This window comes from Canis lupus, chromosome 17 (genome assembly GCF_011100685.1).
Source record: "Canis lupus familiaris isolate Mischka breed German Shepherd chromosome 17, alternate assembly UU_Cfam_GSD_1.0, whole genome shotgun sequence".
Taxonomy (NCBI): domain Eukaryota; kingdom Metazoa; phylum Chordata; class Mammalia; order Carnivora; family Canidae; genus Canis; species Canis lupus.
This window is the reverse complement of record NC_049238.1, coordinates 34051042-34068341: the sequence shown is the minus strand read 5'-3', so window position 1 is coordinate 34068341 and position 17300 is coordinate 34051042. Positions and strand designations below refer to the sequence as shown.

Below are 17300 nucleotides of genomic sequence, written 5' to 3'. Positions count from 1 at the left end.
ATTTCATGGATCTCCATCAAAATGTAGAACAATGCAATACAGTTTTTCTATTTTAAATTCAGTCTTCAGGGGATCCCTGGGTGGCGCAGCCGTTTGGCGCCTGCCTTTGGCCCAGGGCGCGATCCTGGAGACCCGGGATCGAATCCCATATCAGGCTCCCGGTGCATGGAGCCTGCTTCTCCCTCTGCCTGTGTCTCTGCCTCTCTCTCTCTGTGTGACTATCATAAGTAAATAAATAAAAAAAATAAATAAATAAAAATAAAAATAAATTCAGTCTTCATACTTCCATGTGACAAAAAACTCATTAAACACTTCAGATCTTCCTAGAATGATGGAATGTTAGAAAACAGAAAATAAACTTGAGGAACAACTACTTCATTAAGAATAAAAATACAAAAGAGAGAGAGAGAGAATAAAAATACCTAGGTAGTATCAGCTCCATGAGATTTCCACTCTCCACCTCCTCCCCCTTAAGAGCTATTTCCTGAGGAAGACCTAATATTAATTGAGATAAAATTTCTGTGCTTCAAATTTAAACACATTACCAAAGTTCCCTTTAGATAGTATTTACCAATAAAACAGATTATCGATCGAAAAATTCTTTTCATGGGCCTGTATTTTTGATCTTCCAATTTAGGCCAAAAATACCTACCAAGAAAAGTAATTATCCTTTAATTTGAAAACCTATTATACCTCCAGGTGTAATTACAGCCAAGTCTATCCAAGGTTAATCGCAAAACCCTTTTCATTTTTAACAGAAAGTTTCCTTAAAAAGCAGTTTACCTTGACTGCCAAATAAGGATAGTTTGGAGGGTTTTCTGTGCCTGTTTATGGAATTGAGTGTCAGAGAGATTTTGAAATTTATGTTATACTATTAGCAACTGGTCAAATGTGCCTATGTTGATTGGAGAGCAGGTAAAATGGTGTTTCTTAGTTTCTTTCTTTTTTTTTTAAGATTTTATTTATTTATGAGAGAGAAAGAGAGAGAGAGAGGCAGAGACACAGAGGAAGAAGCAGGCTCCATGCAGGGAGCCCAACATGGGACTCGATTCCAGGTCTCCAGGATCACGCTCTGGGCCGAAGGCGGCGCTAAACCGCTGAGCCACCCAGGCTGCCCTGTTTCTTAGTTTCTTAAAGGAATTGGAAAATATTTAAGAATAATGGAAATATAATGATCTTGTAACATTCCCCCCTCCCCCCACTGAAAACTTAAGAATTATTTCATGAAAGAAAATTTTGAACTTTCTCATGTATGTAGGAAATAGCAAATATCTTGTACTCACACGAGAAACAGAAAATACTGAAACAATCTAAGTGTTGTCTGGCAGATGAACTGATAAAATGTGGTATATGCACACATACACAATGGAATAAAAAAAGAGGAAATCCTTCCATTTGTAACAACATGGATGAACCTTGAGGTATTATGCTAAGTGAAGTAAGTCAGACACAGGAAGGCAAATGCTGTGTGATCTCACAAGTAAAATTTTTTAAAAATGAACTAATAGAAACAATAGACTGGTGATTGTCAGAAGTGGTGGTGGCGGAAACAGGTGACAATGATTAAAAGGTACAAACATCCAGTTATAAGATAAATAAGTTCTGTGGATATAATGTACAGCATGGTGACTACAATTAACAATACTATATATTGTACATCTGAAAGATCCTGAGTGTAAATCTTAAGGATCCGTGGTAATCATTTTGCATATATACAAATATCAAATCATGATATTGTATATTTTTTATGTTGTACACTTTATGCAATGTTATATGTCAATTATAGCTCAATAAAACTAGAAAAAAACAGAAAATACTAATTACTTTGAAGATTCATGTTAATTAAGTTAAGGAAAAATATTTTGGATGCAAGAAGAAAAAATACAAGAGAGCTTATGAAGCATAAAATATAGCTCTGGTCTCTTTTCATATCTACCAGATTACTTCTGCCATACAAAAATATCCCTTTATTAGATGTTATCATTTATCACGGTATATTCAGATCTTGCTTGCAAAGAATGCCAGCCACGGATGCAGAAATATCATACTAGGGAATATGCAAAATGGATCAATCTACTGACATTTTGGCAAGAATTTAAAAATGGAGGGGCAGGGATCCCTGGGTGGCACAGAGGTCTGGTGCCTGCCTTTGGCCCAGGGCGCGATCCTGGAGACCCGGGATCGAATCCCACGTTGGGCTCCCGGTACATGGAGCCTGCTTCTCCCTCTGCCTGTGTCTCTGCCTCTCTCTCTCTCTCTGTGTGACTATCATAAATTAAAAAAAAAAAAAAAAAAAAAATGGAGGGGCAGCCCAGGTGGCTCAGCGGTTTAGTGGCGCCTTCAGCCCAGGGCGTGATCCTGGAGACCCGGGATCGAGTCCCACGTCAGGCTCCCTGCATGGAGCCTGCTTCTCCCTTTGCCTGTGTCTCTGCCTCTCTCTGTCTCTCATGAATAGATAAAATCTTAAAAAAAAAAATTAAAAATGGAAACTTTGAGTTTTTTAAGCTTCTACATTTATTTCACTGCACTCATCAAACCCTTCCTAGCCATACTTACAGCACTAAAACCCTCAAATGAAAAGGAAGAAACAAAATTCTCAGTGAGCTTGCCCATAACAGGATCAATTATATGGCACAGTACAACACAGTCCACTTCCGGTTGCACTGCAGTTTATGAAAATTAGATTTCTTATTTCCTGTATGTTCATATGCAGATTTTCTTTGCACAAAGGCTAAGCCCCAAGTTTTTCAGACAAAAACCAAAATAAAAACCTCTCCCTGGTTTGCCACCTCAGCACACATTAAGGCTAATGAAGGGTACATTTATACCCAAATTCTGCTTAGTGTTGGAGGATGACATGTCAACAATTTTGATAGACAATGCTGTTCCCTTGCATTTCTAATACCGAACAAACGAGCCCAGGAAAAAGAAAACAGAGATGAATGGGAAAGGATTTTTGGGGGGGAAGGGGGGGATTTTTAAGAACCCTCAATCCACTGCCATTCCTTCTCATGACTTTGAACCCAAAACTGGACAAAAGAAGCTAAAGAATGCATGGCCAGAGACTGAGATCAGGATCACTGGTAATACAATTTAAGGGTTAATTTCTATTCAACTTACCCACCAAAGAAATTCAGCTGAAGGGATAGGGGAACACACTACTATAGCATCTCAAAAAGTATATAGTATAAAAATCTGCACAATTGTAAGAAATCTACGACACTTTCCATGAAAACAGTGCTTTCATCAGTACCACTTAAATTTTATTCATACACTAACACCCAAAGATGATTAAAGTCATTTCTTTTACGATTAACAAATAATTCTCAAGCAGCTAGTACCAAATGCCAGACATTGTGTTCGTCCTAGGAAAGTCTATTAGGAAAGACAGACGTAAACTAGGGTTTTTGTTCTGAGCAGAGAAATAAGGATTCTTTTACTCCTAAGTTATTTGTGGTGATTTCCACGGTCTGATGCAGATTCCAGAGAGACAAAGGGAAGCTGTTTGTGTGTTTAGGGTGAGGTGGATGAGTAAGAGAAACAGCGTGTACTGCTCTGTCATTCCCTAGGGGAAATGTCTCAGAAAGCCCAGGTTGCTTTCCTGTCAACCTCCACCTCTTTTCTTGTGTATTCTCAGAGTCTGATTGGTCTAGCTAGTTTTCTTTCTGCTGCTACCACTTGTTGCTGCTAATAAAGAATCTCCCTGTTCCCAGCCTACTGATTTTAGAAGAAGATCTCTAATTTTCTCTCATAACCTTCTACTTTGAAGGAAGCATGGTACTCTGGACATTTTTTTTCAGCTTTACTTAAGCAGTAAAAAAAAAAAAAAATGAGGTTTTAAAAGGCTATTTTCAGTGCTGTTCCTCTAATTTTCTCATCTACCATAGAAAAGGGCAAAATATATTTGTGCGTTTGGGTATAAATGGGACTTAGGAATATATCTGTATTGGGGCACCTGGGTGGCTCACTTAAGCGTCTGCCTTTGGCTCAGGTCATGATGGTGGGGAGCAATGCCACATGCTCTGCTCAGTAGGGAGCCTGCTTCTCTCTCTCCTTCTGCTGTTCCCCCCACCCCCACTTGTGCTCTCTCATGCCTGCTCTCTAAATAAATAAATCCTTAAAAATAAAAAAGAATAGATCTGTATTTCTGAGGACAATCAATTCAAGATAAAGCTAAAGAAATGCCAAGGCCCACTATGGGGGGGTGGGAAGAGGGGCTGTAGTAAGAAAAAGTAAGAAAAAAAACCCATAAAGCCACTATGGGTTTATTTCTTTTCCCTCCTCTCTCATTTTATGGCCTCTTTCTCACATGGCCATGCATAGTGCCCTCAAAGAAACCACCAGACCCAAGGGAGATTGAACCCTCTAGTCTGTTGGTAAGTTGTGAAAAGGAGAAGAGAAAGGTAGGAAATGTGCCACAAATAGAGTAATCAGGAATCATTCTTTATTACTATACCATAAATAACTGCTAATCATCAGCTTTCAAGATCTTTAATCTCAAAAACAGGCTTTTGAGAGTTTGAAAAGATAGTTTTAATCAACAACTGTTTAGAAAATAATACCTCTAAATTTATAGGATTTTGGTTTTTTATTTACAATTCATTTATTATAATATGTTCAATATCCATAGATAAGACAAAGATTTCAACTGGATCCCAATTCCAACAAGTAGAACTCTGAAGTAACAGTCTGATTATGTAATGTTTTACTACATTACGATTCTTTTTTAATTCATTAAAAATAAAAACTTTAATACAAGTCTTTTTTTTTTTTAGAATTTATTTATTCATGAGAGTCACACAGAGAGAGGCAGAGACAGAGGGAGAAGCAGGCTCCGTGCAGGGAGCCCAGTGAGGGACTTGATCCATAGACCCAGGATCACCCCCTAAGCCAAAGGCAGACGCTCAACTGCTGAGCCACCCAGAGTTGTCTTTACTGAGAACAGTGTCATCCTGACCCTCCCCCACCCCTCATCTATCCACATAAGACATCATAGCTTCTAGAGCTCCAGTCTCAGAATTAAGATGGAGGCTCTTGCTCTTTTTCAAAGATAATTCTTCCTCATGCCCAATCCAGGCATTCTCATCTAAGATTTTTAGTCTCCTCTTTACTGGCAACTCCCAATTTACTTTCAGGTTCTAGGCAACCTTAAAAAGACTACTGACTGACTCTAGTAACTCTCTACTTCCCATTCCATTTTCTTCTTAGATTCTCATTTGAGACCGGCTCCTCTATACTTAGCTGTTTTGGGGCTTTAATGTTCTGTTGATATTGAAAACTACTAATGGTCATTTCTTGGTTTTTATTCTTAACTTCTCTACAGCACTGATAATCCTAGAAACTTTCTCCACCCTTCTTCAAAGGCACTAAATAAAGAGTTCTATCTCAATTTTTTTTTTTTTAATTTCACTTCTACAATCCTTGCAGGGTCTTTTTTGGTTATCTAACTGGGAGGATAAAGGACCCCTGGCCTCATAACTCTTCCTCTATGGTGAGCTCACCTCACCTAAAATTTATAGTTTTTCCTTCTTTTCTTTTTTTGGTTACTTATTTATTTGACAGAGAAAGTGCGAGAGAACACAAACAGGGTGAGTGGAGGGGCAGAGTGTGAGAGATAAGCAGGCTCCCCACTAAGCAGGGAACCCGACATGGGGCTGGATCCTAGGACCCTGGGATCATGACCTGAGCTGAAGGCAGACACTTAACTGATTGAGCCACTCAGGAACCCCGAGCTCAACTAGTTTTAAGGCTTCTTGTGTATAACTCAAAAAAGCTGTATCTTAAGCCCTATTTAAATTATCAATTTTTTAGTATGTATTTAAATTGATAGGAGAAATTACAAAACATTACTATTTTTTAAAATCAAATTTCCTTCAAGTTGGCTATCTATTGTCTCTGTTAACACTCTTACATGATAAACTAATTCACCTTATCCTGGATGCCTCACATTCATATTCATCCTTCCACCTCTGCTTGAACTGTTTCCCTAAACTGGGATCAAGGTTCCATATCTTTTGTAGTCTTGTACATTCATTATAGTGTAGCTTAAATAAACGGTTTCTTTTGGGAAGGCTTTATAAAACACTAATGATCAGGATAATTTCTCTCTCTCTTTTTTTAAAGATTTTATGTTCATGAGACACACACAAAGAGAGGGGCAGAGATATAGGCAGAGGGAGAAGCAGGTTCCATGCAGGGAGCCCGACGCGGTACTTGATCTCGGGACCCCAGGATCATGCCCTAGTCCAAAGGCAGACGTTCAACTGCTGAGCCACCCAGGCGTCCCAGGATGATTTCTCTCTTAATCTTTATATTGTTTAAATTAACATGTATCTATATCATCTCTAATTATGTTGTATTAGCCTCCTAGAAGGAAAGGTTGAATAGAGTCAAATATAGGCTATATATGCTCAGCTAATAACTGTGTATAGAATTTAATTTTAAAAAACAGATTCCATCATGAAAAATCTTAAAAACAAAATGCATTTGGAGTACTTTCTCCTGGTCTGGGTAAGAGCCAGCCTGCAATAGCCAGCCATGTGCTTTAAAAGTGAGGACTTAAAAAATAAATAAATAAATAAATAAATAAATAAATAAATAAATAAATAAATAAATGTGAGGACTTTAATGTGAGAATACTGTACCTTTAGGCCCTTTCCCAGGGGTGGGTTCTACAGTAGTTTTGCTCCATATAAGTATGACTCCACCTGAGTCGCCAGTAAGAACATCTCCATTCCCCAAGAATGCTAAACATTGCACAAATTTTGGTTTTTCATATTTCTGCAATGAGACAATGAGAATTTTCAGTTTTTTTCTTTGTCATGATGGTTTTGTTTACTCAACAATTAAAAAAAATCAAAAGTTTTATAATGAAGTTATAACATTCTGATTCTTACCCCAAAAATTCCCTGTTTTCTTGTTAGTGAATTACCACTCCAGGTCCAGAAAAAGATATGAGATTTACCACATGTTATTATGGTGTTTGCATCTGTTGGATGGAACTCCACAGCCAAAACAACTTCATTTGTTGTCTGTGGATAGACAAATAAAGCTTTAGATGACTGTATATCCTATCTCCATCAAGCACCAGTAGCTGACAATCAAAGACTGGGAAACATTTTGAGAAAATGCTTTTACTTCCAAGATCAATTTTCCTAAGAAATTTTAATAGATTTTTAGAATAATGATTTAAATTTGATGTCTTCATACTACTGTATCATCTTTTTTGCTATTTATATATAATAATTGGACTAGGAGAACATATGAATTAGTTTTATATTCTTTTAATTTCTTACACATTCAGGGAAAAGTACATTAAACCTAGCAAATACAAGAGCCATGTACATTCTATCATAAAGACGGACTGTCATTTTGATTAAAAAAATTCTTAACTTTTTTTTAATATTACTATTGACCAAGAAAATATTACTAATTTAGAGATTTGTCATCAGGCTGAGGGCTTAAAGAATAGATATAGAATGGTCACTACTGATTCCTATAGAAATGAAAAAACAAAAAACTACAAATTCTTATCTTACTTATGCTTTTTCCTCAAAAAAATCTAGAAAGGGAAGAAGTTTAAAAGAATTGGAGAGGGATCCCTGGGTGGCGCAGCGGTTTAGCGCCTGCCTTTGGCCCAGGGCGCGATCCTGGAGACCCAGGATCGAATCCCACGTCGGGCTCCCGGTGCATGGAGCCTGCTTCTCCCTCTGCCTGTGTCTCTGCCTCTCTCTCTCTCTCTCTGTGACTATCATAAATAAATAAAAATTAAAAAAAAAATAAAAAAAATAAAAGAATTGGAGAAAGAAAACAGGCATGAGAATCATAAAGGCATTACCAATACAGTTTTTCACTGAAATTACTGAATTGAGGATATTTTTAAAACAGCATATTTCTATATATTCAGTAAATCACAACTGAATTATCAAATGTTTTATGGCAAAATCACCTATTCAAACTTAACAGTGAGGTAAAATATACACTCTTATACGGCTGCTTATTGTTAGCTGATGTGAGTATTCCCATTTTTTTAGAAAGATTTATTTTGGAGAAAGAGCATGAGCACATGCATGAGTGGGGGAAGAGGAGGAGGGGTAGAAGGACAGAATCTTCAAGCAGATTTCAACATGGGGCTCCATCCCATGACCCAAGAGATCACGACCTGAGCCGAAACCAAGAATCAGAGACACTTAACAGACTGAGCCCCCCAGGTGCCCCATTTAATGTCCATTTGTTAACTTAGGTAAGACCTTCAGGTCTATGAGAACACTCCTTTGCAAATCAACATGATAAAGATAATAATCTCATGGACAAAGTGAGTTAAACATAATACATTTTACATTTTTTTAAAGTAGGTTTCATGCTGGGTGGGGCTCAAACTCACAACCCTGAGATCGAGACCTGAGCTGAGATCAAGAGTCAGATGCTTAATTGACGGAGCCACCCAGGACCCTACATTTTTTGTTCTTCTACCAATAAAATGACACTTGATCTAAATTTAAAATTTTTCCTATGGCTCCAATATTTCTGCAAATTTTACTTTTTTACTACTAACATTTGGGTTTGAGGGTCTTACATAGGCATATATATAAAACCCAAATCATCTTTTTTAAAGATTTATTTATTTATTTATTTATTTATTTATTTATTTATTTATTTATTTATGATAGACACATGAGAGAGAGAGAGAGAGAGAGAGAGGCAGAGACACAGGCAGAGGGAGAAACAGGCTCCATGCCGGGAGCCCGACACAGGACTCAATTCCGGGACTCCAGGATCGCGCCCTGGGCCAAAGGCAGGTGCCAAACCGCTGAGCCACCCAAGGATCCCCAAGACCCAAATAATCTAATCTGAATGCTTTTCCCATTAACCAGAATTCAGATTATAAAATGAGGCAAAAGAGCAGTAACTTTTCTTGCTATATAATTCTCCATGATTATATATACACCTAGTAGGTCAAAGTAAATTCTAAAGATAATGTTAATAACAAAACAAAAAATACTTATCTTTCAGAGATGACTTTTTTTTTTTCCAAAGTAATCTCTATGCCCAATGTGGGGCTTGAACTCACAACCCCAAGGTCAAGAGTCACAGTCTCCCAACTGACCCAGTCAGGTACCTCGATATTGCCTTTTAAAAACTGCAATGCTGAACAGTCCTTAGTTTTCACTTAGACAAGTCAAAACTACTTCACAGTTGAATCTTATGCCCAATGAATTAATCGAGGGTTATAAAACCAACTACAAATATTTCCAGTATACAAACCCATAAAGCTAGTGGTAAGATTCAATATATAACTTGAAGTAATCTATGAAATTAAATCACTTGGGGTAGTGACAATCTTACAGGAGATTTTACTTTAATTTTTATTGGTGTATATTATGTATACAGAAAAGTACTCAAATCCTAAGTACATAGCTTGATAAATTTTCACAAACTAAACACTTCTGTACAGCACTTCATATGGGTGCATATATTGTAATTTGTCCATTCTCATTACTGTATTGTATTCCTTTGTATGTAAAGACCACAGTATTGATTTATCCATTCTCCTACTGACTGGCATTGGGGTAACTTCCCTTTTTTGGCTATTTTTCGATTACTTGTCTTTTGGTCAACACATGGAAATACTTCTGTTGGGTTTATATCTAAGAGTGGAACAGGATGGTAGAGGTATGCACATGTTTATGATAATTCAACTTTAGAAGGTAATGCCAAACAGTTTTCCAAAAATGGCTGTGCCAATTTCTATGTTCAACATATAGCAATGTATGAGAGTTTTAGTTACTTCACATTCTCATCAACATTGTTTTGTCTACTCCTATCCTTTCATATTTCCACATATACTCAGCTTATAAACTTCCATGAAAATCATGCTGAGATTCTATGTTGCCAGTACAGAACAATATGCAGAGAAGTAAATTTTTTTAAATTTTATTATTTATTCATGAGAGACACAGAGATGCCAGACACACAGGCCGAGGGAGAAGCAGGCTCCCTGCAAGTAGCCTGATGTAGGACTTGATCCTGGATGCTGGGATCCCACCCTAAGCCAAAGGCAGACGCTCAACTGCTGAGCCACCCAGGCATCCTGAGAAGTACTATCTTCATAATACTGTTTCCTATCCATGATTATTATATATTCTTCCATTTACATAGGTCTTCTTTAATTTCTGTCAGTAAGGTTTTAAAGTTGCCTTATTGAATTTTAAACATTTAAATCAACTAGGTATGTATCAACTCCTCAAATTTCTGGGACTTAGGCAAAAATAGAGCTCACCTACAGTGGAGAATAAGATCAACAATACACGAGGAAAGGAGGAGAGACAAGAGAATCAGTGACCCAGTTCCTGAACCAAGTCATTCCTGAGACAAAATTCCTCTTTAACCCTTACTAACGGTGTTCTTTTTCTCCTTAACCATGAATCAAAAAATTCTCTTTAAGTTATCTTTAAGTTGTTTTCCAGTCACTTGCCCTGGAAAGAGCTCTAATACAGACATCTGGGATACAGAGCTTAGGGAACTTTGGTATGAGAAGTGAGGGGGAAATTTCTAGCTTGTGCAAGAATGTGGAGTTTAGTGAGAGGTGAAACTGACTGGGGGCTAAGGAAGATGACTAGTATAGATTGGAACATGTTGATTTTGACTTGCAGGATAGGACATCAAATAAAGATGCCTAGCAGGCAACAAGAAATATAGGTTTAAGTGTGCAAAAGAGATGTGGGCTAGAATTAATTGATACGGGACACAGAGATAGTAACTAAGGCCACAAAGGCATATATGAGATACTAGTGGAAGACATGGGACATAACTCTGAAGAATACCAACACTGAAGGTCCTGAAAAGGAGATCAAAGAGTGGCCAGGAGGAAGAAAACCACAAGACTTCCTCTGGTAGCCTTTACTACAAAGGATCAAAATTTACCCATTTCATTTCAGTATAATGTCCCAATGTTCCAATGCTGAATTACTCTGAATGACAGCTGAAAGACAATCTATATCCTCATTTGTTTTTCATGGTTTGAAGTTTCCTGGCATGTCATATTCTTTTCCAGTACAATCAATCTACACTCTTTCTTTCAAAAGATTAACTTACACTAATTAAAAGAATGACTCTTCTTGACCAAGCTGAAAGCTTGAATTCAAGCTTATACCAAACAAAACTGCTAAGAGAGAGTAGTACACAACTAAAGAGGAATGTGATGTTATTTAAGAGTACAGCAAATATGTCATAGGCTTTTTATAGTCATCTTGTCACTCTGAATCCCTCTGAAAGCCAGTAGGAGGGAGGCCATTTCCACCCATATGAATACAGTTGCAATGTTAACCTTATATTCTTCTTTTACAATTTACAGCCTGATGCACACCAAGGGATCAACCCTATAACAATTATAAATGCTGTAGCATTTTATGTAGTAATCCCATAAATGTAATTAAGACCAATAAAACTTACTGTTACATATGCACATAGGATTTCTGGTATGTCATTTATATTTCTAAGATGAATTTTTCTGTTAGATTTTAAAGATTAAATGAAGTAACAAATTTTGTTAAAGAAGCCAGGTCGATAGCCCTCTACTTTGGCATTTCAGTAGCACAACATGCCTGAAATATCACCATAATTTGGTTGAAGATGCTTGACTATTTTATCTTAAGATACTTTAAAAACTGACTTCAGAATCTATAGATACTATCACAGAAACTACAGATTATAAATAGGTATTATTTAAAAATACCATTAGAATGATGGCAAATCAATAAATCTAATGAATATGGCCAGTTGCTATGCTCTTGTAACTTAAGGATATGCAATATTTTTCTAAGGCTCTACAAAACAATATATTCTAAAAATAATAATTAAAATTTCTTTTGGTTTACCTTTATTTCCGCTCCTTTTGATTTTTTCTGCCAATCCCATACAGTAAGCATGTGCTCATTGGAGTCATCGATAACACATAAATGAACACCTGAATCCTAAAGAAAAGCCGATTAAAGGCATTTAAAAATTTTCAGACAAGGCTGACTTTCTAAGAAGAAATACCATATTACTAAAACTGCCAACATTAAGATAATCCCAAATCCTTTAAACTCGCAACTCCTTGAAAGAAAAGGATTATACCATTTCCTGACATTTTCTTCAGAAATATAATGAGGATTCTTGAAAAAATATTTTCTATTTTTAATTTTTCCCCCTAGGTTAATTTCCACCTGCCATCTAGTTACTTCTGTTATTCAGAGATAGCAATTTAGCTTTCCATGATATACCTTACATTAACATAAGATAAATAAAACAAATCCTCTTCTACTTTATAAAAATATTTTTTAAACTCTTGAGAGAGAGAGAGAACATAGGGGGCAGGGGCAGAGGGAGATGGGAGAAAATCTCACGAAGATTCCCCACTCGGGTGGGAGCATGACGCAGAGCTTGTCTCATGATCCTAAGATCATGCATGACTTGAGCTGAATCAAGAGTCAGACACTTAACTAAGCCACCCAGGTGCCTCTCTTTTCTATTTTTCTGAAACCATTTTCATTCACATAATTTAAGTCTCTTAGCTTAAGGGGAAAAAAAAGGTGGATGATATTTAAAAATTACTTGTTTTTTAGTAACACTTGCAGTATATGCCTAATGATGTATATGGGAGAAAGACTGTGGTAAAGAGTAAGAGGTATTAAGGGAGAGGAGAGCTTACTCTCTTCTATCTTTTAGCCTATATTGGAACAATTACCTAAACTAGGAAAAGTTAGAGTATGAGGCAATACAAGAGAGTCTTTATTTTTTTAAAGATTTATTTGTTTGTTTGTTTGTTTGTTTATTTATTCATTCATTCATATGGGGGGGTGGGGACAAAGACACAGGCAGAGGGAGAAACAGGCTCCATGCTGGGAGCCCGACGTACGACCTGATCCCGGGACCCCAGGATCCCGCCCTGGGCCAAAGGCAGGTGCCAAACCGGTGAGCCACCCAGGGATCCCCAATACAAGAGAGTCTTAATGGTACCAATAAGATGACAAAAGTCCCTGCTACAGAAATTTAGGGGTAAAAAAAGGTAGTGAAAGTCCTTCTGTCTGCTTATCTCCTTATATAAACACCTTTGTCACAATTCTTGTCTCACTGGACCTCTGGACATTCAGTACCATCAAGCTAGCAAAGTTCCTATGTCCACCCAAATTTATCTTTCTGTTCTAAAAATGTCCCTTCCACTTCCATGTCCCACAAAATGCCCATAATCCATAATAAACCTGCTGACAGCTAGGAAATGAAGAAGTAATATGAATACATATAAAGTGTGAATGAGGCCAAATAAAATCTGGAGGGATATCTGTATCTGAAATTTAAAATCATGGAACCTAAAATGTAGATCTCCCAGATAGTCTATAATAATACAATTCAAGAATAAATACAATGTTTCAATGGGTAATATCCTTGTTTTATTTTCCCCTCAGAATCAAGTCTCAAGGTTTAAAACTAGATTGTTAGGTACTCAATTTTAAGCTCACGTGGTCATCAATTCAGAACCAAGATAATTCAAGATTTTAGTGAGTACAAAGACCTGATTATTTCATTTGTTCCAACATGACATCAAGAAAAGCTAATAATTGTGCAGAATCGGCCAACTTTCCTGTCTGTGAATTTCCTAAATAAAATAGATTTATATGATTCAAGCTGAAGCAAAAGCACATTCTACTGCTTATTTCAATTATATGCTATGTATATATTCCTCTAGACATCTCCTGCTACTACACAGGAATCCTATTTCAGAACAGAAGTATAATTAGGCATAACAACTTGTAACCCAAATAAACCAAAGTACTTTAGTACCTAGGTTAAAATGCTGGTCATTGCTAAGCATTAGCGAACAATTCAGAGTTAGCACTTTCTATAAATGTGCGCGCGCACACACACACAACTGAGTTTTCTGCTTCTTTGTGCAGCCTGCTTACTTCTTGAAAAACTGTTACTTACTGCTTTTGAAAAATCCAGGCATCCTACTCCACGCTCAAAGGTCCCAAGTCCAATAATTTGCAGTGTGGATAAACTAACTGAATCCCACACTCTGACATGGGGTTGCAGAGGCTGCAAAAACAAAGGGAAAAACACAAGATGCAAGACTAACTGGTATTCAGGGGAGTACAAATAAATACTACTACCACACAGAACTGTCTGCTATCTTTAAAGAACAGTAGGAATGGATAAATATCTAATATAAAATAGCTACTACATTAGACATGATCCCAAAGAATCTTGAACAGGTATTTTCTTCTCATCGTATGAAAGTAAGAAAATAACAATGATAATAGTAGTAGCAGCAAATGATGTAGTATTTACTATGTCATATACTCTTTTTTTATAAAAGATTTTTTTATTTATTAATTTGAGAGAGACAGAGAGAATGAGTGGCAAGAGCATAAGCAGGAGGAAGGGTTAGAGGGAGAGGGGGGGAAGCAGATTCCCCACTGAGCAGAGAGCCGGATGCAGGGCTGCTCCATCCCAGGACCCTGGTATCATGACCTGAGCCAAAGACAGACACTTAGCTGACTGAGCCACCCAGGTACCCCTGACATATACTCTAAGTACATATATTAATTCATTTAATCCTCATAATCCCATGAACTTATGTACTACTATAATCACCATTTAACAGATGAGGAAACTGAGATACAAAGAGTTAAGTAATTTGCCCAAAGTTACACAGTTACTAAAAGGCAGAGTTAGAATTCTGACCCAGGCAAATTTGCTCTGGATACTCTGCTTTTAACATTACTTTCATTCCCAGGAAAGTAATAGTTTTTTTCTAAACAGTGTCCAACAAATTGCTAAACAAACAGCTCTAAATAGAATTGGAACTGGTAGGGGTGGGTCTTAGAAGTCATTTAATATGACCATCCCAACTCCTTTTTCTAAATAAAATGAAGCCAGAGAACGTCATGGGTATAGTCAGACATGTTAATAAGTCATCAAAAATACAGTTGATCCTTATAAGTAAGGGACTTATTATGTAAACCAATTTAATAATATTGAATAGGAACTGAAAATTTTTAAAGTGTTACCAGTTCTAGGCATCTATAAAATCAAGAAGTCCATCAATGTAGTGAAACTTCTGGCAAACACTGATAAGTTATGCTATGTTAAAAAAATAACAAGCTTATGAGTCCTCCTAATTTTCCAAGTAAGTAGTTTCCTTAGGGTGAATACTTATTTTTTGAGAAAAACATTTAAGTAGTATGATTCTCAAAATTTTGTTTTCTGGAATGTTCTTATATTCTAGTATTTCCCCCCCCACTTATACTAGAAATCCCTTAGTTGCCATTTAAGAGAATGAAATAAGCAAGCTGTGGTTAAAATTATGATTAATTCCATTCTAATGGCAATGTCACTGGTACAGCACATAAAACACTATGCCACTCACCCTTCCATCTTTATCCACTCCAGCTATCTGTCCAGTTGCGATCCTAATTTTGTCAGGATGTATAGCAAGGCTAAAAAGCAGTATTAAGAACAATTTTAAAAATGGAAAACATGTGAAACAGCTGAAATATGCCTTGGTATCAACATCTGTCAAACATTTTTCAGTTTTTAATCATTAAAAAATTCTCATTGTGACCTGTTTTATTTTCTTTAGCAAATCAAGTATCAACCATCTAGAGGATTTCTTTTCTAACTTTTTGGCCATACTTTTTCTTTTTTTGCCAAACTAAATAGACAAATTAACAGAACACTAAATTCACAATTGTGACAGAATAAGTTAAACTGTCTTAATCTGTTCAAGTTCCTTTCTAGTCCTGCACATGCACAGAGACAGATGGTTTTTATCATAATGAAGAAGCAGTTGTGCACGGTGCAAATGTTATCTATTACATAGTCAGCATTTTCCCTGTTTGCTATCTAATCCTTATACATATTATTGACTTAACAGCTCTATCATTTCTTCTCTTCTCCAAAGGAGCACAGTGAACATATTCACACATAGTACCTCCAACCTTTTAATTAGTTCTTAATGCTAAACTCTTCTAAGTCAAACTTGGTGCAAGAAACTCTTAAATACAAACTGAAAATATTGCAGCATATATGCCCACAGGATAAACATATGAGTGACTAGCAAAATATTTAAAAAGATGTCTTCCTATCCATATCTAGGCTCTACATCTTGCAGCCAAGGGGTAAGCTCATCAAGAATGTAAATTTTTTGTAGTAGGTGTTGCTCATTACTTTCCAGAAGAGTACCAATTTAAATTGTCCTAAGAAATAAAAATGCTTTAAAAGTTCCAACTTCCCCATATTAAAATGCCTCTTTTTCAAATATACTCTACAGAATGCCTATAGTATCTTTAAGATCTCAGTTCCCCACAAGAAACCATTTCTAAAAAAAAAAAAACCCAAATTAAAAAGAAATGCAAAAATGACAAAGAAAATAGAGAAGTGTTCAATGATACCAACCATTTCACACAGTCTGTGTGACCCAGGTAGTGTCGCTGAGTTCTCTCCTCATAATTAAACAGTACTACTACTGATGCTATGAAATACACTATTTCTCCGGTCGGAAGAAGGTAAACATTAGCACGACAGTCCTTTCCTCGATAACCATATCTTAATCACAAGAGTCAAGGATTTTAATAAACACAATTTTTAAGGTGTAAACTAACAAGTTTTTCATGGATACCTAAGGGAATCAGGAAGGTATAAAGAAAACAGGACTGTCAGAACTAGGAAACTCAAGTCCTGCCACTATTCAGGGTACAATCCTGAGTTTTTAATTTGTATAAATCTTAGTTTCCTCATTCCCCAGACAAATACCTATTGAGTTCTTAACACGTGGCAGATATAAAGCTCAACATACAGTTCTGAACAAAACAGAGACTGGGTCCCTGGGGCTATGCCCTGGCAAAGATGACAAAAACAAACACCAACTATATCATTAGAAATTATGGAAAGAAATATAACAGTATCCTAGGAGAAAGCATAGAAGGAACACCTAATTTAAAGAGAAAGTGAAGAGAGGGATCAAAAGAAGGGATGAGAAAATGACATTTATGCCTGACCTAAATAATGAGTATGACAGTCAGGTACAGTTTGGTAGGCAGAGTGTTTATTAAAAAGTACAGAATTACAGGACTGGTGAGTTTTCCCAAGCTAATATCTGCAGAAATGAGGGAATGAATGAAAGAGCAAAGAGGGTATAGGAGAATGGAGGCAGAAAGCAGAATTCAAACTACTAACTCCATTCTGCTTCATGGAGTTTCTCAAAGGTTCTAAGAGAAAAATTTCTCAGTGAAATTATGAAAGCTCTTTTATATAGTCAT

At 36.6% G+C, this 17300-nt stretch overlaps 1 protein-coding gene across 4 annotated transcripts in view; it reads right to left on the bottom strand.

Moving 5' to 3' along the window:
• Positions 1-17300, bottom strand: part of EML4 (EMAP like 4) — a 160885-nt gene that overhangs the window by 39204 nt on the left and 104381 nt on the right. For all 4 annotated transcript variants that reach the window (XM_038561347.1, XM_038561348.1, XM_038561349.1 and 1 more), the window contains 6 exons: positions 16438-16587; positions 15410-15479; positions 13966-14076; positions 11877-11972; positions 6897-7031; positions 6645-6780 (listed from right to left, as the gene is read on the bottom strand). In XM_038561347.1, the coding sequence (XP_038417275.1) occupies positions 6645-6780; positions 6897-7031; positions 11877-11972; positions 13966-14076; positions 15410-15479; positions 16438-16587 (698 nt within the window). The remainder of the gene's footprint in view (positions 1-6644; positions 6781-6896; positions 7032-11876; positions 11973-13965; positions 14077-15409; positions 15480-16437; positions 16588-17300) is intronic.